Source organism: Lepisma saccharinum, chromosome 16, assembly GCF_977018435.1.
Source record: "Lepisma saccharinum chromosome 16, izLepSacc3.1, whole genome shotgun sequence".
In the NCBI taxonomy this organism is placed as follows: Eukaryota; Metazoa; Arthropoda; class Insecta; order Zygentoma; family Lepismatidae; genus Lepisma; species Lepisma saccharinum.
Genome location: NC_139244.1, coordinates 22,653,560 through 22,677,595, shown reverse-complemented (window position 1 = coordinate 22,677,595; position 24,036 = coordinate 22,653,560). Strand labels below are relative to the sequence as shown.

The 24,036-nt window shown below is 35.6% G+C and overlaps 1 protein-coding gene across 2 annotated transcripts; it reads left to right on the top strand.

Annotated features, from left to right (window-relative positions):
- The first annotated feature begins 37 nt into the window (after nt 1-37).
- On the top strand, nt 38-23,943 carry LOC146000333 (uncharacterized). Of its 2 annotated transcripts, XM_083137854.1 has the most exons (4): nt 38-156; nt 7,264-7,379; nt 8,453-8,596; nt 20,014-23,943. In XM_083137854.1, the coding sequence occupies exons 1-4, from the start codon at nt 71-73 to the stop codon at nt 21,459-21,461; spliced, it is 1,794 nt and encodes a 597-aa protein (XP_082993980.1). In that variant the 5' UTR covers nt 38-70; the 3' UTR covers nt 21,462-23,943. The 2 variants fall into 2 exon arrangements, with proteins under 2 accessions (XP_082993980.1, XP_082993981.1); XM_083137855.1 differs by lacking the exons at nt 38-156; nt 7,264-7,379; nt 8,453-8,596 and adding an exon at nt 13,887-14,174.
- The last annotated feature ends 93 nt before the right edge of the window (nt 23,944-24,036 follow it).

The window sequence follows — 24,036 nt, the reverse complement described above, 5'->3', positions numbered from 1 at the left end:
GAGCTGATGTGGCATTATCTTTTAAAGAAATACTAGCCCTTCTGGGTAATATTTGAGCAAAGCCTTGAATATGATATCTCTGCATCGTAGATACTGGCTGCAACATGGGAAAACCATTTATAGTGTGAATTTCAAAGGAAAGAAGAATAGCAAGAGGTAAGCATCCTAGGTGTGAGTACTTATGCAGCCAGATATGTAGTGATGGGTAGTTGTTATTTGAGGCGTATTGTTGGAGCTATTTCAATTTTCTGTGTTCGTGAAATAATCTAACAAGTAGTGGTGCTTGCAGTATTTAGTCCTGTATGTCTTTAACATTGTTTATGTTGAGATGATAAAATATAGGAACTTTCAAATTTACTTTTGTATAGGTTAAATGAAACTCCTGTGGAAGCTCCGCTGTTAAATTGCACAGATACCCATGACCCTCTGTAAACCAGAAAGTGAAAAATTTGCGTTGTGTATGAAGATTATATAGTTTAAACATTTTCTGTTATTTTTAGCTTGGAGATGTGCTATAGTGAAGTAATGTACCTCTGTTATGATTAGGCCCAACATGGAGGCTTCACACAAGTGAATAACACCCGACATGACAAGCCAAAACAACACCGGTGCTTACCACTTCATATGTTGTTAGGTTTGGCGATATAGCAATTTCCATAATTTTTCTTAGGTTAGAAGTTCTAAGTTTGGTGTCATTATCATTTGCACGTTTTTTAAATTAAATATTTTGGTTATTTGTGGATTCCGCCTCCTGAAACACATTTTATATTGCATAATGTATCGAAATCTCTCGATTAATAAAAAAATTGACATAATTCTTGAGGTGCTGCAGTCAGTCAAGGCCCCCATGGCACATTTGTGGATGTGTGAACAACCCATAAACTTTCCATTTGATGGATGCACTACCCGACATAAAATGTAAATCCATAGAATCACGATTGAAGAAGTGTGCTCCTGAAACGAGCCATTGATGGTCCACAAATGCTCCACCGACTAATGCCACTCACTGACCTTGTGAGAAGGGATGTAGAAGTTTCCAAACTCACCTCTAAATGCATATTTCATCTGGGGACAATATATTCCATGCCTAGAAGGAAGCTGCAGAATTTTAGCATCAGTAATAATGAGCTTTAGTTTGGCTTTCATCATCTGTAGTGCTGGGAATGACAACTTAGCTCACTTCTTTTATGCTGGTGAGGAATATGATCCGATCTTAGAGCCAGGAATTCCCCCATGATTGCCTAATCCACATTTTCCAAACATCTTTCCTTGCAGTCTTTATAATGGTATTAGTGTAAAAATACAGTTCACTGAATCGGGTGGTCAGAATCCCAATCTATGCTGATGGCAATAGTAAATTATTTGGTCATTTTTCCGCTCATTAAACAATAATAATTTTGTAACTTTCAAATGTCCAATCTTTATAAAACTTGCCCTCCCTTGGTTTGATTATTGTATAAAATTTGATTTATTCCCTTACGTGAGTTTATGATTAAATTGGAGAAATTGTAGTGTATTAAATATTGTGTAAATTGTAGTATAGAAAATTAGTATAGTTAATTAGCATTTATTAGGGTTCAGTGGCCGCGGTGGCTCAGTCGGTAAAGCATCTGACTACCATGCTACATGTCCTGGGTTCGATCCCCGGCCGGTTCAAATCCGGGAACTTTTCTAACGTTGGAAGCGGCCCCGGCGCCCACCCAGCGTCGAATAACATGGGTACCTGGGGGAAACCCTGGGGGGTAAAGGTGGTCAGGGACGTGATGCTGATTACATCACCCTTCACTCACGACGGGATCAAGAAAGTGTACGTTACCCCCACACCCCCTATATGCCTTTATGGCGTGGTGCTATGCACACTTTACCTTTTACCTTTTTGGGTTCAGTGTAAAATGATGGTACAGTAGTTGTTTAGAAATACTAGGGCTGAACCGATACCCACCTATACTTGAAGAATTGCAATAATTAAAATTTGTTCAAAATACTGATCAATATTGGTGTGTAAATATTCCTCTCCATTCATATGCATCAATTTACCAAGAAATTTGCTTTAGAATATTAAAAAATTCTGATCAGAATATTAAAATGGATGTTATGTAATCACAAAATATAGTTTTTTGTGGAAAATTGGTGTAAAATGAAAAGAAAGTTCGAGTTTTGCATAATTTCCAGGATAATTAGTCTCTGCGAAAGTGTTGCGTGGAATTTTTGCGGACCCCGTGAAAGACTAAAATGACGGAAAAGTATCAGCTGGTATTGGTAGCTGAATTCCAACCGATACTTTCAGATACTGATACCACTGGTATTGGCTGACACCGATGCATTGGTATGGGCTCAGCTCTAAGAAATACTGTGAAGATTACAGCACAATAACATCAACCTTGTGTCAGTTGTCCTTTCATAGTTCCAGATTTTTAATTGTTAAAAAGTAACCAACATTTGAAATTTGCTAAACTAATTTCAAAAATTTAAAATAAAACAGTAGAGTGATTTGTTTTGAAAAATAGGATGATTGCACTCTTAAGGGGACCTCTTAAAGTTTGTAGTTATACTTGTGTATTCTTTAGTTTGTTTTCAACGCTAATCTATTTTGTATAAATTTGCATAATATAAATTAGTAGTAGTAGCAGATTATATGTAGTAGTGCATGTCTAATATCGTATCAATTTTTTTTAAGTAACAATTAGTAATATTTTGTGTATTTATTACTCATATATTATAATTTTGAACTGATTTGTGTAAATATTAGGGTTGAGCTGATAACAACACCAATACCAATACTCTTAAGGATAATTTACACCCAGGCAACAAGCAACACGTGACACTTGAGGATTTCACCAATTGAACGCAGGCATGTGCTGCCTGTCATGCCGCTAGGGTGTGGAACGTAGCTGCTGATTGGCTCGATCCCAAGCAACACGTGTTGCTTGTCGCATCGGTGTGAATTCTCTCTTACAGATTCCCAATACTGATCCTTGAAAATTGCAAAAATTATTCATTCATGTTAATATGTAAGTATTCCATTACAATTTACCAACATTTGCTTTAAAACATTCAAGTATTACATCAGAATATTAAATTAGCTGTCAACATCTAATTACAGCTGGGACTAAAGTAGTCCAAGTGCCATGCAACAGTATTTAACGTGTCATTTCTTGAAAGTGGTTTGGAAATACTGTGAAGATTATAGCACAATAATATCAACGTTGTGTCTTTAGAATTTTAAAGTGTAACTTTTCAGATGCTTAGGAATGTGTTTAAAATTTACAGAATGAGAACTGTTCATCGTAGAGAGTTAAAGTTTGTTGTATTTTGGATGGAATGTACAGGGCTTTCACATGATGTACAATGTTGGCATGCCATCTTGATATGGGCACAATTAGAAGAAAAGGGTAATTTGCTCAAGAAATCCCATATTGGGGATCACTTGTGGCTCCTACATTAGTCCGAAGCGAATCTGTGCGTTTCACTGATATCATCGAAATATATATTATGGGATAGAGTTGCCATGATTGCAACCTAACATTGGAGTGAGGATTTAAATGCAATGGTTCATTGTACAATGGCCAGTTGCTTATATAGAAGCTTCTGCTTGTCTTTTGACTAGGGATGTGACGAAGCTGAAAATTTGCCGATGCCGATGTACTCACCGATTATTTTTGGAACCGATACCGATGCCGATATTTTACCGATTCCGATACATAAGACTATTTAACGAAAATGGAATGTTATTTTGAGAATGACAAAAATAAATTTCCTTTAAACACTTATATTTGCACATTATACACATACATATGTATTTTCAGAGATTTAGCATTAGTACAAAAGCAGTTCTTATTAGTCAAAGGACTTCCTGTTCTTAGTAATGGAAGTTCAATTCTGTAAGATTCAACTTTAAAAACATGAGTTTTTGCAGCACTTCTAGTGTTGGGAAAAATTGAACATTTCTCGTACTGAAAATATCCTAACTTGGCCAGGAACTTGTAAATTTTTCCCATCCCAAACGTCAGGATTAAAAAAAAAAGAGTCCTAGTGCCATTCCGATCAAAACATTTCTATCCCTCACATCCGATAGTCAAAGTGAAGAAAGCATCGAGAATTAGCCCCTTTTAATTCGATTGTTGGACAATTTCTGACACTTCGGGATCCCGAAATGTTGGGAAATTATTTCCCGAAGTCCCTGAACAGATTTTTCGGAATCACACAACTGAATGCTGATTAGGGATCACATGAAGCGTGTGAGAATAGTAGAGGAGTAGGGGCGTGCCGGACAATTTTTTTTTTTTTTTTTTTTGGTCGGGACGAGAAAAATTCGCAATTTCCTGACTAAGTGGGAAAATGTACGAAATTTTGTGAACCTCGGGAAATCTCGAATTCTACACGTCATTTTCACCTTAAGTGATTATTTTTGCATATCTGGAATAATTAAAAACAAACAACTTCCGATGAGTTCAAGACATTTTCAATGCAGAATATGTCGAGAATTCACGAATTTGTAAAACGACCTTTCGGTATTTTCCGACTGCTCGGGATCCCGAAAAGTCAGGAAGCCATTTCCCCAAGTCGAGATCGGAAGGGAAATTTTTTTCCCGATCCCAACTTTTCGGGATCCCGCACACACCAAGAAGAGGGCCGATATTACACTTTATCTGGCACGAATGACAACTTGACTCGAGTTAGTAACATTGGTTACATACACAGGTTCATACTTCATTTTATAACCTGTGTATTAACCTTTTTCGTCTTACGGCGTACGTGCTGTTGCAATGTATGTTAAAATTAGATTATATCATTCAAATAATGATAAATATATTTTAGTTGTTGGTGCAAATATAATTTGGCTTAGCATTTGCGGATTGTCCAACCTAAAACACATTAATCATAATAAAATGGAAAGAAGAACTGTACACACAAGCTGTCGGAAGCAAGTCGGTATGTGTTTGTGAATACGTTCATCACCGGTACTGTACTTTAGTTGGTTTTCTGTTTTTTATGTGAACATTATAAGCACAGTCTCGGATTTAACTCAATTTAACCTAATTTTCAATAAATCTTACAAAATTAAAATATAAAACTTATTTCAAGGTAAAACTCTAGTATAATCGGTACCGGTTTAAATATCGGACTTTTGCCGATGCCGATGCCGAAGCCGATGTGTCAATTTCGGCCGATATTCGAACATCGGTAATCGGCTTCGGTACATCCCTACTTTTGACTATCTGAAAATGGATATGTTTAAAATTGATTGCACTGTGTTTAAAATAATGAGGTCACGTAAATAGACTGTGTGAAAAATATTCTGATACATTTAATTTATTGAGGTAATAGAATGGAAATTCACTCAAAACTTGTGGAAAACATGTGTTTTGTGTTAATCAATAGATTTGAAACACCTTTTTTTTCTTTGATGAAGAAACTTTTTTATTTTTTAAACTTAAAAGTATATATATGAGGAAGTTCTTTGTTGTAAGGGAGAGTGTGATTGTGTTAGAAATTCTCAGTTCATATTATTGATTGATTATGAGAAAATTACGTTTTGCAATCTTTGTTTTTAAATCTTTTCTTATCTTTGTCTAATCAAAATCAGGCTTTACTTTTTGGAGACATTTATGTGTAAGTTTATTTGTATATTTAACCCTGCCCCTTTTTTGTTATATGCTGCAATTTTGTACAGTGTGTGATTGTTTTATTTATTAATCGCATATACATCAAGATATCAACAATGAAAAAATAATTTAAGAGGCACTTTTTAAAGCAGTATATGAAGGATAAGGTGTATAGCCTCTCCAGATGGGAACTTATCAAGCACGTGCTTTTCAAACTTGCCATGATGTACAAAGAAACTCTTAGCTCGAGAACAAATTGTTGTAGAGAGATAAAATTATTATTTTTTTCAGAATAGCAGAATTTTTATCACGTGAAATTTATACATTGTACCTCCCCATAATGAAAGTTCAAGGAAAGAGAAGAAAGCGGAATTAAAAAAAAAGAAATTGGTATGGACCCCTCTCTGCAGCCACCACAATAGACCAAAGTGAGTGGGAAAAAATTAGCATGTTGCAATGGTACATTCCTACAAGCATGCAAAGTTTTGTTGAAAATAGGCTGATACTTCTTGGGGAAAAAAATAATAACAATGTATAAGGAACACAGTGTTTCCAGCTTTTGGAAAAAAAAATCCTGAATTTTGCTTGTGGCGTAGGCTTTATAGATGCTGGATGAACTAAATTTGCAGGGGAGCATGACAAAAGACCATTCTTTGAGGGCATGTAATGCCCTTCCCTCAATTTTGGAAAAAATATAAAATTAACACCACATTTTCAAAAGTTGTAAGAGATTTATAAAATTGGGCATTTTTCCCTGGACCCCTAATTCTCTCACATTGTGAATGTGCTCTTTTGTTCTCATTTTTACATGTAAAAGTGAATTATATCAACAAAAATCTGTGCTTGAAGCGTTAGTCAATTTTATAAGAGCTGTCCCATAATAGTGCGAGGAAAACAGACATTTTCAAATTATGCTTGTTAATCAGAGTAAGAACTGATATATTGTTTTGTAATTTGAGTATGTCATACCTACATATGTATACAATCGACCAAGAGAGACAGAACTGAAATAAAAGTGTTCCCCTGTGCATAGCACCACGCCATGAAGGCGTATAGGGGGTGTGGGGGTAACGCCCCACACTTTCTTGATCCGGTCGTGAGTGGAGGTGATGTGATCAGCATCACGCCCCTGACCGCCTTTACCCCCCAGGGTTTCCCCCCAGGTACCCATGTTATTCGACGCTGGGTGGGCGCCGGGACCGCTTTCACCGTTAGAAAAGTTCCCGGATTTGAACCGGCCGGGGATCGAACCCGGGACCTTGAGCATGGTAGTCAGACGCGTTACCGACTGAGCCACCGCGGCCACGACAGAACTGAAATATCATGTAGTTTTGAAAATTGCACATTAATTGCTACCATGTAGAGATTATTAACGTAGATACAACTCGTTAACTAACGGTAAATGATAAGATCCAATGTTGTAAAATAAAGTGTCTGTAGCATTTTTGTGGACCCTGTGAGATTATTGAACTATGGAAAAGTATTGGTGAAAGAATTTGATACTTTTCGATATTGATACATTGGCTTCGGAATCAGCTCAATCCTGATTATAACATAATTATCTAGCAGTCAGATGTTATTACTGTGCAGTGGCATTAGTTTTATATGTGCTTACGTTTGTTTTCCTGATCGATTTCTTATCCTGTGTTTTTTCCAGCATTGATCTGAGTGAAGAGGATCTAAGTAGAGAATTAGCTCAAGCGGTATCATTAATATTGGAACGCCCTTACAGACTGCTGACCCGCTACACGAAACACCTGAAAATTGAACCGAGTATCCTTTTGAAAATCTCTCGTCTTCTCGTGCGTAAATAGACTTAAATTATGTCAATGGGCCAGAAATGTGCATGTGGGAAACTGGTGGTAAGTAATGGTGCATGAAATTCGACTAATATAAAAACAATATCGAGTAATTTCTTAAAAGTTCACACGAGCACAGCTTGCGATTATTAAATAATATTAAATAAATTAAACAAGTGAATAGTTGCGTGTTGTTTAACAGGTTCTTTCCAAAAACCGACGTTTCAGATATTTTTGGCAGATCCTTCCAAAGAAATCACATTAGAAGGATAAGAACGGATTACGGTGGAACCTCGATTTTACGATTTTCAGTGACCGAGATGAAAGAACGTAAGATGCGGGAAAATGTGAAATCTGGAAAAATTTTGTAACATTTAGTTATATTGGGACCATGAGGATTGAATGCATAATCTGGGAAAATTTACAACTGTGGAACGTAACATCGGGGTTCCACTGTAGTTTGTAAAGCAAGGGCAGTGCTGTAGGTGGTAGATAGTGATGTGCATCTTTCATGCAAGACAGCTGGTGGCCGCAATGCAGTTTTTAAATCCTATGACTGTTATTTTCTCCTTTTAACCACTTTTTATTCCATTTTTATCCTTTTAATGTCATTCGACCCCCTCAGAGAGGACTTGGCAACAGGTGTGAAACGTCAGTATTTATTTATTTACACATCCTGGTTAACAAGTTGTTTATGATTTACAAGGTAACCAATTAACAAACTTGGCCTTTAAGGTTTTTTTATAATTTTGGTAATTTAAGTTAAATAATAATAATCGTTAACTTAGAATTGAATCTAACTCTCGAGCCTTCTCATACCTGAAGGTCTATGGCTGCAGCAACACAAGCATTCCATCTGTCCCTATCCTGAGCAAGATCAATCCGATCACGATTCAACATTAAAAATACTAATTAACCATAGATCGACAGATTATTTGATTCTTGTAGACAAATGTTAACATGGAGCGCAGTCGTGGCAAGACATTCTGTGTTGGCATCTTCTGTATTGTTGCTTCTGTATTGGTTTATGTCCTTAATAAATGCCAGCTTTGGAAACATGGTCTCGACAGGATAAGATATTGGCAACAATTCACTTCTTACCTAGAAGAGACTTGCAGCCATTTGATATGGGTTTTGTATTGAAAATTAGCTGGAGAGAAAACAGGTCTAAGAGAAATTCCGCAGCTTATGGTAAGTATTATTCTTTTATACAGGCTAAATTTATCTTCTTTGTTTCTTCATTTCATGATTTTAGCATGCATAAATTATAGAATTGTACAGTTTGTGTTGTGTTGCATGTTATTTTGATTTAAATTGAAATGCAGTAACATTTTTGTAATTAAAAAAAATTAAAATTACGCATGTCTACCTCAATTAGATTAAAAATATATAATTAGTTTTGATTGTACAGTGTGGTCCACATAAAATGTGCCTCATTCACCATTCAAACAATGATTTATGCACGCAAGCTTTAACTTGATTTATGCATTGTCTGGTGGAGGAACATGGTCATTCATTCAGTCACAGAATGTAATGTCAGAATGTCTTTTGTTTTACTTTCTTAACCAGCGAGTGGTTCTGGTTTTAAGTGAGACCCGTATAAAGCAGACATGTTCAACTGAAGCTGTTGTCTGTAGTGACCACTGCATGATTCGTTGGGAATGGTTTTATATGTACTAATAAGTGTTACATTTGTAAATAATATTAATCAAAATATGGATTTACAATCGTTAAAAAACTTCTTTCTCATTTTTTATATTACACACATACACACAAAGCAATTTTCATTAAGCAAGTGGCTCACCTATCTAAATGTGATGCATGAGGCTTACGTGACATTACGTGTAATGCAAAATTAAATACAAAATGTACTTTATTTTCTGTTCCCAAAATAATGGATTACCAATAAATGCTGAAACGTGTCTCTAAAGAAAGATTTATATTGGCTGAAATGGCATTCCATATCACATGAAGTATACAATGGGAGTATATTTAAAATATTCATTACCATTAACTTTTTGAACATCTTCATGCCCGGGGTATATATATTGGTGACAAGAATGTTAGATGCATTGTCTATTATAAGGATTTAAAATAAATAGTACAAAACAAACATAATACAGATGAGCGGGAAGGGAAAATGTAGTGATACTATGAATTTTTGAAAACCTGGAAATTTTATGTAAAAATAACTAAAATATGTGCTAAACACTAATACATGGAAAATAGAAATAGCATTCTTTGAGCTTGCTTACCACGATTCACAAAGATAATACAAAATAAATGTTATTTAGCATCATACAAAGATATGTATATACATATGATGATTTTAGATTTAAAAATAGCACAGCAAGTCTGATGCTGGTTCCATGAAACCCATTATTTCCATTTCTATTACTTAATAAGAAATAAAGTATTGCTTAACTGTAACCCTATTGCACGATAAAAAGAGTTCCTGTGCAATCAGAAGACTAAGGTGTAAATCACGAACCCTGAGACCTTCTGTAAACAAACGGTCTCACCGATTCGTTGTATCACTCCGCATCAGCTGATTCATGACCGCAATCATCTGCTGTTACACTCATAGTTCACCTCACCTATTCATTTTATATAAGGGCCTCTGAATGTGAGAACCCGCTCTCAAAACATCAGACGAATATGCAGTCGCATACATTGTTACTCTCCCGGTCATTCTCTCTTTCATAACCCTTAAAAGTGCAGACACTGACACACCACTGCACTGGGATACCAACTTAACCACTTCATTTACTGGTTTCTCAGGATACCACTGACAGAACGTTACATAAATATTGAGTAGAATCTGTTTCTCACACCTTTTCAAAGGCTGTCCTTGTTGGTGTTTTGAAAACAAGCTCGGAGAACACGGAGACCTTCCCGCACGCATAGAACTCGGCATGTTATTTTTCTAAGGATAACTCAGGCAATATTACTAAGTTGCACTACTTCCTTGCTGTTCACATGATTATTTTTAGAAAATAACCAAATGTTATAAAATATCATTATGTACACAAATCTCTAAGCTCATTGAAAGTTACAATGCATATTACTACAAAATGTTCACACATATCTTGCCTTGCCATGTCACCAAGTTATTTTACGAAGTGCACTATATTTGGCGGAACAGAAATCGTTATTAGGATGCTTGTCAAAGTTTCCAACCACAATAAATTTACGAACTTTCTTTGTCTTGTTTTGATCATCATCATCAATATATTTATTGAACTTACAGCAATGCATATGGCTGTTTATGCCCATTATATATTTTATTTACATAAGATACAATTTACATAAAATCTACAAACAAATTTCAAATACACTCCTATCTATATCATCCTTAGAAATATACATTACCATGTTATATCATTTTGTCTAAAAAAAATGCAAGTAAAATATATTCAATTCACATGCAAGAAAGAAGCCCAATTTATGGGAAAATTTTTACTGGTGCAAAGAGTTAACCATAAAGGTGAAGCAATAAGTAAAAAAAGAAAGAGCATTGGGTTTAAAGTGAGACGTCATTTGCGGCAGCGTATCCCATACTACAAATTGGCCATTGTTTTACCTTACGTAATGAATCCTGTAGCAACGCTGGATTTTCGTGTGGATTATTTTACTTCTATGAGTTTGCAATGCTTTCTGCATGCAGGTGGTTTTGTTTACAGAAGGTCTCAGGGTTTGTGATTTACACCTTAGTGTCCTTACCTTTAGTGTTGTCAGTCCAAGGTTTGATCCTCACTTGATCTTGCATCGTGAGGACGATTGGGGAACTACAGTGGAACCTCAATTTTACATTTTTCAGGGAACCAAGCTGGAAAAAGCTTAAAATGCGGGAAAATGGAAAATCTAGGAAAATTATATAGCATTTTGCTCTATTGGGACCATGAATATTGAATCTTATAATGCGGGAAAATGTAAGATCGGGGTTCTACTGTACTTATGAAGTAGCAGGCTCCAGTGTAGAAGAACAGACAACAGTGTTGATGTTACTCGGTGTGCTGGCAGTGAGCCACAGGGCAGTTATTGTGTCGGTCATGCCATGGTAAATAGCCTCTGCATGGATATGCAGGCCGAAATTGGCATAGCAGCATTAAAAATTCAATAAACTGATGCTGATAATAGATTTTCTACCTTCAAAAGCTTTATCATGCATATACCATAATTTTGTAGGATTTAATTAGTGAAAAGTAGGCTTAAAATCAAGTAAATCCATAAATACACTCCAACTAAGAATAAGCATGGTAATGTTGCTGAACATATTCAAAGAACTGTTGTGTTTTATGTTTTTTTTTATCCTGAAATTTGATTTAATCTCTTGCATTGGCAAGTAATTTAAGTATATATGTAGTGTTGTTCTGCACTGCTTTTGAGGAATAGTTTTGTTTGTAATGATTTCAAATTTAATATGTTTTATCACTAACAATATGCCAACAACTAGTGTTATGTATGCCTAGTGTAAGACCCAGAACATATTTATTTATATTAATATTAGAATCTGTTAATGTAGGCATCGATATTAATTCAAAAAATTATCTGTGTGTATATCAGATTCTGAGAATTTTATGCTTTGTCACATCACGAATTTTCAACTTTGTGAGTGCTGAAATGTGAATGTAATTCCAATTGAACACTGATGTCAGAAACAATGGAATGTTTGCTCCACTCATGTTTATCAGTTTCGTGGATTATTATTTGAATCGTATCACTGTTTTTAGGCTTCACTTGAACACATCTTGCAACTATGCCCATTGTACTATATTTTATTCCTGCAAAATGTACTTTTAGAATTTATTTTATGTGAGTCGTTGAAAACTAATGTTTGCTCATACATTTTCCTGTCACATCTGTTAGTTTCATATTAATTTTTGATTTAGTAATGTATATAGCTTCTCACTTTTATATTAGATGGACTTCAAACTTTATATATATATATATATATATATATATTCTACTAATATCTCGTCTATCTTGATCTATAATCTAGTTTGAAGTGTAATTGCTAGTTTCAATTATCTTTTTTATTATAATTACTTTGGATCTTACATGTTGCTGTAATTGTGTGTATTGTGGAATTGGATGCCATGAACTGCAGGATTGTAACTTTTCTCCTTTTCTTGTATATATTTTCTTTGTAGCTTTGGATTGCATTGTGACATTTTTTTGTGTTCTCTGCTTGTACAGGGTATCTGGTTAAGTCCTGTCCTCCAAACTCTAATATTATACTCTGTTGTGATATAATGGATAAGTGGACATTTCTGTTTCATTGCTATACTGCTGTCGTGTGTTTTGAAAATTCATGAAAAAAAGTTTGATTTGGAATCGTACAGATTGAAGTTAACCGTTCCTCATATTTTGGAAGAAAAAAAATATTGAAATCATGTTTTAGGACATTTCAATAGAAAAGCACACACATGAAGTTCGGTGTTTCCGCATTGCAAATTTAGATGATTTCTGATTAATTTCAAAGGGCCGCTGCCTTCATTACAAAGGGCCGCTGCCTTCATTAACTGAGGATGCGATGTTGGAGATGCAGATGATAGTGCATCACTGCTTGGTTTGTTCCCAGCTGGCGGGAGTGGAATGGAAAATTAAACTACCACTGACATATGTAAATTCGCAGTTATGTAATAAATCTCGAAAATAACAACCACTAGCGGATATGAACATGTTTGCATCTTTGACATCCATTGCAGTATGCAACAACATACTGCAATAGATGTCACTTAGTTTATATATTTTTCATACTTTTATAGTTTATATCCGAGTAAATACTGCTGCATGATGTTTAATTTATAAAATAATTCTGTGTAAATAATATATATATAATAATAATAAGTATTTGCAGTTTCTTATGAAGTTATACTTAAGCAATTTACAAATTCGACTTACGTAAAATTCAAGTTACGTAAAGGTTTATGGAACGCATTACTTACGTAACTCGGGCGGATTTCCTGTAGTAGGAAATCATCAAAATTTGCAACGTGGAAACACCAAACTTCACCTATGTAAAAGCATTTTCCTCATAATCTTTACATGTATATTTTCGACAGTGGCATATTCTCCCATCTTACCATATTCATGTAGAGAAATTCAATTAGAGTTGTCGGATTTCTGTTTTCGTTTTACTTGCATGCAGTGGTGTTTTATATCTATTATATCGGATTAATATGTAATAAATGTATACAATAAATAAGAGTTGTTGCAGTAAATCCAGTTAAATTTTCAGAGTACGCCAACTGATTGTTAATGTTAATTTGCTTCTGATTGGTACGTTGTTTGCATTCAACTGTAAAACGTGCCAGTGAAGAAGTTTGCTTATGTGTTACAATCACATAATTATTTGTTGTCAAAGTGTGTGGGACCGGACTTTCCTGATACCCTGTACCAGGTAACAGTTAGTGATCAGATCCATAACAGAGGAAGACTGTGTTTGTGTCACCAGTTTTTTCTTCATGCAGGGTAGATGTAGCAAAAAGCGAAATTATTTTGTCAAAATTGCACCCTGCCTATGTTGTGGAAAAATCAAAAGAGAGCGAAACAATGGTAGCAAAGAGTGTAGACGCAAGACAGCCATCCGGAGACATCGGTGTGGTCAAATCATCAAGCAGAAAGGAGAATAAGAATTCTTGCTCCACACGTGAAACCCCCGCAGAGAATGACTGGTGGGATTCGGCTTCAAATTCGCATGAAGTTTCACGAGGATGCAAACCGCAGCCTCTTATCAAAGAGAGTAATCTGAAAGATGACAATGGTATTGTTAATTTATGCTTGCCTGAATGGATTGTGGTGCAAGTGGGGATTCTGCATGACTGGATTTTTTCTTCCTGGAGCTGGAGAGCTTATGCTTATTACTGAACTACCCAGATTACCCCCCTACACAAACTGCAGTCATCACCTCCTATAAGAAAACCTAACATCCTCAGCCTAAAACCTTTCACATTAAAATTCCTAATTTCCGAATGACAGAACAATTCCATAGTTTTCTTGCTTTCTGTTTATTTATTATTATTTTTTCATTATTATTTCTGCTCGTGTGCTCAGAATTGTTAAACATGATGTTCAAATCTCTGCCTGCAACACTTCTGAATTTGATTTAATTTTTATTATTAAGCATCACCTTTCTGCAGCTTTTGGCTAATCGTGACGATGAAGATTAGTGATAATGATATAATGAAATTGGTGAAGGACACTCGTAAAGAATGTTCATGCGTAGGCCCAGATTCGAACCCCGGGCCCCTGGCATTGTAGTGCATGGAGCTAACCACTCCATCACAGAGGTTGCTGCAACTATTCTGAAGGCTACAGAATTTCTTCTGGATATGGTCTACTGCATCTTTTTTTTGAAGAATGTTAGGAAATGTTTACTGTCTGATTAAAGATTATAGATACTCAAGTTTGGACTCCAATTAAAAATTACCCAGTAGACCTACATAAAAACGAGTTACATCAAAATTTAGCAATTCTTCTTCAATCTATACTAACCAATTGTTTTTTCGAGTATGCCTTCTATTTTTTATCGTCATGAGAACAAGAAGAGGGACTTTTTTTTTTTTTTGTGCAAAGGATCGCTCTCTTCGAAATTCTGTAAATCAAAAACTGGTTGTCCGATCATTATGAAATTTTAGTAGGTTGCAGGCAGAAATGTTTTAAATACAATTATTAATTTTCAGGTTTTCAAAATTTGTCAAAAAACTGTTGTTAGCAATTTTGCGAAACAACGTTTTCTTAGTATTGGGTAGTCATACAAATACAATATTGATCTTGTTTTGATGCTGTTTGCATCTGTTTTTAAAATGCATTATCATTGTCATTTCACATTGCAAAACATAATTTTATACAGATTTTTATTCAGCGAAGTAAAGTTGTTTGCGGAAGGTGGCAACATGGCGCACAGCGATGTCCGTTGAACCGCGGGAACTGTCCATAGTCTGACAGCTAGTGGAGAATGTCAGTGTACTTTTGATCACATAGCATATAAGACTAAGAAGTAGGCCTTGTTTCTTCAGAAATTAAGAAAACCGAGAAATGGAATTGTTCTGCTCCATATTTTTTTGTTTGTTTTAATTCTTAGATTGCTTTAGTTGTTTGATTTTAGTTTCTTGTAGCTTTCTGTTTTAGTTCATTCAAACTCAACCATGTATAATGCAAGATTACTAAGAGGATTTGTATATAGTCCATATTTATTATGCATCTTTTAACCCTTTCGAGGCAGATGACGAAATATTCATCATCAATGGAAATTCCCCAAGGACGGGGCTCATTATAAACAAAATGTAACATGTTGCAAAATGTTTTTTTTTTTAAAAAAAAAAGTTGTAATAACACGATAAATGCCAATGAGGGCTCGTTTTATTCAGAATTTCCAAGGCTTTCATTCGGTAAGGTAAACATGTCGATGTGTACAGCTGGCAGCCGACGAGAAGAGCGCTGGCAGAAGAGGTGTGACGTACTGCCAGGCGACTCCACTCTTTCGCGTGGGGAAGGTGCGTTCCACCAGAACTCTTCTCGTCAGCTTGACAATGACCCACCAAGAAGAAAACAAGACTTCCTTCTCCCCGACCACCCCCAACCACCCCTAAATTCTGCAAATGAACCTGACCCTCCCTTTCCCTCTGTGCCCCGTCTCCCTTCATTCAGTGATCTTCTCGTCGGCTGCCGGCTGTACTCATTTTTGGAAGCAACAGACAGAGGAATTTCAATTTTTATTTTTTCAAAGTTTGGCTAGCTCCGGTAGCACTCATCGATCTGGCCAAACCACCACTTGTCGCTGATTGCCCCAAGTTATGTAATGGTGAATACATAGTATTAAAACGATAATACAAATAGTATTTTTTTTTAAAGAAAGAAGAAGAAAACTCAAAGTCAAGGAGAATGTTTATCACAACTGACCGGAAACTCCCATCAGAAATTTGCCCATCGATCCAAACTGAAAGCTTGAAAAGGAGTAGGATTGTTCACAAGGGCACGAACTCTTACACCTGGCTGTCCAGAGAAAGGAAGAACATTTGCCCCCCTCCCCTGATGTCTATCCCCCTTCTTCACTTTTTTCCACTGCACTGCACTCGCATCACCACTATCTTCATTCTCCTCTAATTCTTCTTCATCTTCCCCCTTCCTCTTCTGGTTCTTCTCGATCATCTTCTGGCACACCCTGTATATCATCTTCTGAACCACCCTGTATATCTTCAACTTCAGTTTCATCCCCCGTGTCAAACCCCTCCTCCAACAATTCACGAATTTCTCCTGGCCGAAGAGATGCCATCACAAACGACTTACTTCTCACGACAAGATTTCAAAAGCACTCACGTTCATAGTCCGATAACAAGAGAATGATTTGTGCAGCCAAACTCCTTGCCTGCAAGCACGTATTACATTTCACCCACGCATCTCCCCTCCACCTGTGTGGCACCGATGCCGCGAAAATCATTCTCGAATAACGCTATACAGAAAGTCTTCCCCCCCCTCCCACTTCCCTGCCTGTTGCTAAGTAGAAAACACAGGATAAACAAAGATCTAATCACTTTCTTCCTTCCAGAGCCAAATTTACTGCGTAGAAATGACGCTTGTTTAGAACTTGAAGGACCGAGCCCTTTAATTTAAAAAGCCTTGAAAAACACGTGGGCCCTTGTTGTGTCTTTTAACAATCTGCCTGGTGATGCGACAATGACGTCAGAGTGTACCCGGCGATGACAGCAGATGTGAGGTAGATGCTTGGAGATTAAAGCCAAAAAGATTCAGTGTTTTTTTTTTTGTTGTTTTTTTTATTCGGTTTCCTGTTTATTGAACATTTATTACAAAGATTTGTGTTTGCCGAAATATTCGTCAACCATCCTTCAGTTGCTTTTGTCATCTGGAGGCTCTGCCTCGAAAGGGTTAAGGAAGAGACAAAGTTTCAAAACATGGAACTATTATTTTGAGAATTGAAATTTTTCTTTTACAATTATATATAAAAGTTGAGAATTTAAATTACTATATGTATCTGACACCATCAGGAAATTTGAAGTAGCAGCAGCTCGGTCATTATGGCAGCTGACTACCATGCGAGAGACCCAGGATCAAACCTGGTAGGGCAAAATCAGGATTTTTTTCCACCTGTTCAAGCGACTTTGGTGCCCACCCAGCATCATATAAAGTGGGTACCTGGAGGGAACTCTGGGGGGTAAAGGTGGCCAGGGGCATGATGTTGATCACATCACCCCCACCTTCGGCCGTGATCAAGAAAGTGTGGGGCTCTAATTCCACACCCCTATATGCCTTCATGGCATGGTGCAAAGCTCAGGGGAACAATTTACTTATTTTTTTTATTCCATTCCTGTTACCTGTTTTAAAAGAATCGAATTTCCATTGCATGACTAAACATTTGCGTAACTGTGTTGGTTTGTATCTTGAAGAAATTGCAGGCAACATTCACACCTAAAGGAGAAATATTGAATTTGGTTCAGGAAGAGATTCAGATTAAAATAATTTAATTATTTTGAGTGAGAACTGTAGTGGTATATTAACTGTATCAAAGAGTTGGCATCAGTTTATTCAAAAAGAAAATTTGATGAAACAAATATTTCTGAAAATCATATTTCATTCTCGTAGCATGCATGCATGTGTGTGTGAAAAACTAAAATTTCGGTGGTTGAGGGTTGATGGCAAAATGAATGTTTTCTTCTATTCTGTCTTCTTTTTTGTTTATTATTTGTTTCAGTTACAGTAGTTTTATTTTTTCTGTTTATTATTATTTTTTTATTTATCTTGTGTACAAGATATTTTACATTCCTGCACCCTTAAATCTTTACTTCATGTTTTCTTTGAGGAGTAAAATACACCACCTGTGCACAGAGGCTAACATTTTGCCTGGTGAAAAGTGACAGAGTGGGGTTTTATGCTGTTTCCAATTAAAAAACTAGCTGTAACTTCCATAATTTGGTGGAGCAAAATACAGAAATTTCTTGGAAGTACAAACCTTCAGTTTAATAAAGGGTGAATACATTTCCTTGCTCCTAACAGACCTAGGTTTGATTTCCTGTAGAGCCCTACATGTTCAGCATTGGCCCAGTATTTTGAGCTGAGAAGAATTATCTGGCTCCGATTTAGATAGCCAAAAAACAGTGAGAATATATCTCTGTGTGCATATCACATGTCACCCAATCGAAAGTTGCTTGGTGCATCTTGACCCTGAAGTAATTGTTTGATTTCTCTAAAGGTTTTTGTGGCAACCGGCAAAATGAACTCTCCTCTTAAATATACTGAGCTCAAATTATACACTTTCCTGCATTTTAAGTTCTTTTTTCGTCCATGAAAAAAACAATTGAGGCTTAACTCAAGAACTTGAGAAAGTTGTTCTGTTTTTCAAGTCCACCACCGTATGCTCAGATAGGTTGGACATACTGTTTCAAGTGGGATCTGAACCACTGTGCCTCCACCAGGGATCGAACCCATTTCTTGTTACAAGGTGACAGTGCTACCTGCACGTACCATCAAGGAGACCCTCTTCAGAACAAGGCTAAATCAATACAGTTTTTGTAACATACATTGTGGACAATGCTTTGAAAATTGATCCCAGAAAATGTAGAACGGAGTGCATTGAGTTACATCACGAAAATATTGTTATATAATTGCCAATCATGCCACAAATAATAACATGTGTACTTACAGACATGGTCTTCTGTATTGGTTTTAACTTCATTTAGTAATTTTATTGTACCAGCATTATTATATTATATATTATATTATATATTAGATATTATATGCTAGATATTAAAAGACTGGTAGCAGGGAACATTTTATCGAAATAATTATTTTTTAGGGCTGAGTTGATACTACTTTGAACTGATACCAATACCAATGCAAAAACTGTTGTCAATTCTCACTAATCCCGATGTTTGAAAATTCTAATTGCTTAAAATACTGATTAATAATCATGTGTAATTACTCCACTCCAATTATAAGCATCAATTTACTAGAATTTTGGTTTTGAAATCACAAAAATCCAGTTTTTCACACAAAACTGGTACAAAATAAAAAGAGACTTCAAATTTTGCATAATTGCAGGATAATTAGGCTCCGAGAGAGTGCCACGTGACATTATTGCAGCTCCTGTGAAAGACCAAACTGCCGGAAAAGTATCAGCTGGTATCAGTAAATAAATTTCAACCGATACATCTACGTAATTATTTTCTAAAGTCATTGGACATTGCTGAGAAATAATGCTACACAATAAAGATCATTTGGAAAGTAATTTGAAATTACATGTAGACTTCTTTTGGAGCCCAATTACATGCATATTACATACACAAACTTTATGTAAAATTGGGTGACGTGACATGTGTATTGGGTCCCATCACATTTCCAGACCAAAGTTTACCACTATTCATTTCTAGTAGATCATGATGCAGGGTCAATGTTGAAATTTTATGTATTTATTAACTTCTTTACATCAGATCTTATTTCACATACCCTTACCTTTCAAAAAGTTTTTAAACAAGAACAATACAGTGTTTAATCAGATTTCATGTCTTTGTCAAAAGACACATGAACGGTCTTGCCGGTTGTGTAATGATTGGGGAAACATTCACTGAAATAACATTTATCTTTTCCAGGACCTGAAGTTTTATTGACTTTGAACAAAATTCTTGAAAGCGTGGTTGAAGCTTGTGAACAGGAAGAAATTGAGAATTGTGCATGCGGTTCAAAGTGTGGTGGCGATTGTGCCGGTGAAGATGATTCGGATGACTCTTCCATGAACAGGAGTTGCAATGATCCTTACGAAACCGGATCATTTAGTATTGGTTTGGATGAAGGTCAGTTGTCGTTGTCCGAGGATGAGCTTTCGTATGATGGAGACACATCCAGTCTAAGTATAGACACAGATATAAATAGAAACAAAGAACTCGGTTCATTTTCAAATAGTTTATTGAATCCAAAAGTACATTGCGGGCATTATTCAGTGAATAATGAACAATGCCCTTTTTTAACTCAAGATTCTATGTTTGTTAAGGGTAGGGATGTGTTGGGTGATACCACAAACATACTCAGGGAAAACTTAAAAATGGCATCTGCTAATTATATGCTAGAAGACTGTTTATTTAAAGGTCAGTATTGCATAAACACTGAAAAATTGAAAGAAAATTTCAGCATATTTTATGAGCAGGACAAGGGCATAGGGAACTTGAAAAACAGCTGCAAGGTAGAAAGTTGCAAGGAATTGCTCAGCAGCCTGTGTAAATCTTTACAAACTGCAAATGAAACCAATGGTGCTGACTATGAAAGTGATAGAAAGAAAGTTTGCCCAAGTGTGTGTTTGAGTGTTAATAGTGCTTCGTTAGAGGAGTCATCAGAAATAGAGGGAAGTGGATTAGGCAAATTGGAGCAAGCGTTAGATGTTGCTAAACCAGAAACAAGCGGAACGTCACAGTTGCTAGAGGAACAGACACTTGAAAGTAGAAGACCAAATGTGGAAAAATCTGGAAGAACCTTGCGTCAAAGGAAATCAGGCATTTCGTACCAAGAATGCAGAAAAGTGGCCGAATCACCTGCAAAGAAACGACCCAATACGTCTTCGGTTTCTGCAAGTTCTCCGAAGAGGTTTAACAAGGGCAGTTCAGTATATTTCCAACTTGATGAAGATGAGGAGTTCGATGCTAAATTATATGTTTATAATAATTTATGCTCTTTGGATAGCAGTAGCTTGGATGATTTGCACTGTTTATATGAAGACGATTTGGAGTTTTTAAATGATCTGCATCAAGACCTAAACAACTATCCTGTTGTGGTTCTTAATAAATTAAGTGCTGAAACAATTAAAAAGTATACAAGAATCAGTAGAGGTGAGAAACCAGACACCAAATCCAGAGTGAAAAGATCCAAATATAACTGGTACCATAGGAAAAAGGGTAGTATATCGAAATCCAAGTCACACAACAGTAGCCACAAGAATGAAAAATCAGGGAACAGGCATAAATCACAGAATACTAGCAACGGAACTAAAAATAATCCAAAGAGAATTCAAAATCATGCACACGTAAAGATCAGTTCAAAGGCAAGGTGATAAATTCAGAAAAGAAGGATTTTGGATTCATTTCTGTTCCTCACGTTAATATTACCATTAGAAGCTCTTAGCACTAGAGCCAAAAGAATTTAAAAGATTGTCTTCCATGAGAATTAGCTACAAAAGATGAATTCTTTAAAAATGTCATTGATGAGGAAAGTGTATCTGTGTATGTGTAGATATGTATTTGTGTATATATACGTTTGTATTGTTGAAATTAAACTGTCTCTAATTTTAAATTCCTTTAATTTTTCATGTGAAAACTCTCATTGTGTCATGTATATTTTAATGGAAATTTGAGCAAATGTAAATTTTAAAAATAAGTATTTACAGATGATGCTTAAGTTGTAAAGTTTTTTAAAGGTTATGTTTTTTCTAAATGAGTTTGTATTGAAGTTAAGGTAGCATTTTCTAATGAAACTAATGTTAATTATACTATTTGTTTACAATTAAACTTGCATCACATAATCATAATAATAATAATAATATTGTGAAGAATATAAGGGGTGTGTCAATGTGGAGAGGCTCATGTCAGGACATTTTTAACTCACTGTGAAATTTAGCTTTGAAAGTGCATTTTTGGAAAATTTGTTTTGTTACAGCAATGGAACTAAATCTTAAGCACTGTTGAAAGTTGATGAATTGTTGCAAAAATCCAGTGAACATTTTCTTTCTTGTTTTGCTATAGTTCCCAATAGTCCGTTATCAATGAAGTTGTATGCAATCTCCTGAAGTATAACTGGTTCATGACGGAGCTGTAGTGTCAATTCTAACAGATCTAATAGTTCTGCTTATGTATAAACAATAGGATTTTTGCTTGTGAAACATTATGTAATGTTTATTAGTCATTCCCTCTTTTATTGATGGAACCCAGTGCTCAAAGTGAAAATTTCTAGGTGGGGGGATGCTTTATGAAAATTTCCTGAACTGAAAAGATAGCCCCCCCCTCCTCCTGCTCCCATGTTTCTTTACTTTGAGCACTGGTGAAACCACAGCTGCGCAAGCTACATATGTTTCAAAAGCAACATTTCAAAATGGCAAAAACAACATGCTGCCTTTTGGAGATTTTGAAGTTTTTGCTTGACCTTGAGGGGGGTGCGATGTCACATCTACTTCAGTATGGGCACTTAGGACCGGCTCCTTGGTATAATTAGTGTACCCTGGTTTTGTAAAGTAAATGCTTTAGTAATGCTAGGTGCTGATCACATTGCTTCCAGCCAAGATCAAGAATATGTGTGGCCCTACCTCCAAATCCCCTTTGTCTCAAAGCTCTCTCAGGGGGAACTTTAAAATAATAATGTAAACATGTAATCATATGCTTTCTCTATGTGTATTGTACTAGTTGACTAGAACTAACTACTGTACATGCAAGTGCCAAACTAAATAAGAATGCAAATAAGTTGTCAAAATTACCCCCCTAATAGTACGTTTTATGTAGTATCAGAGTATTAAGTTTATTTTTGTGGAAAGGAATCTATTTATGCTTCTCAAATATTTACAGCAGAATCAGTTTTCTGTGATTTGCATAACTCACAGGATAATTTAACTTCAAAAAGTGCCACGTCGCTAAATAAACTCTAAATTTCATGTTTAAGTGTTTATTTTGCAGTTCATTTCGTGACAAAACACGGTAGGAAAATGCACCTCACACCTTTCAAAAAGATAACAAAATGAACACTACAGTGTATTATTTCATATTTTGTTTCTATCAAAAACAAAATATGCATGCCTGTAGGTCTAGAATCGCAACAAATTTGTAGAATGCACAGGTTGACACACACAAAGATTGAAAGAAAATTAAATTGTAAATATATTACTGAAAATAACTAATTCTATAATACACCATGTTGCTTGTACAGTGTTATGCATACGTATTACTAAGCAAATTTTCCATCACAATGTTTATTTACTTTGTTCAAGCAATGAGAGCGTCAAGAATTTAAACAAAATGCCAAACAGCCCCCTGATAATCTCTGCACATAGAATGGAATAGAAAAATTAATAAAAATAAACATGGACAATTTGCCAACCAATTGTGCATTCCGCTAATATGAAAAAGTACTAGCAAACTCTTGTCTAAGATAAATTTACCTTCACCTGAGCTCTTCTTCCATTGATGCACTCTGTATATTCACTCCCAGTGCCAAATAAACACAGTTAATGTTGAATGAAATCTAGGTACGGTGTTCATGTGAGTGTACATTGTGAGAAACAGTACAAAAACATGTATCCTTTTTCTTCTTTAATGCTGCTATTGTACATTGTTAAATTGTATAATATTTTAGAAACTTACCAATGTTACTGTTAAATTTTAATTACTTCCATGTACATAAATTGAGGTTTTGGGTAAACATATGTATTTACATTTTCATAAATTATCAAATAATCAAAGGTGCTATTGATGCAAACTCTTAATTGTAACAAATTTTCATTGTTAATTGTGTGTATGGTACATATCAACAGTCTTAGCTATGCTACTGAACAGAATATGTTGGATAAATAAAATTCCTGATGTACATACTTTTATCTTTATTTGCAAGATGTAGTATTAAGTTTTACATTTAGAGAAAACTAG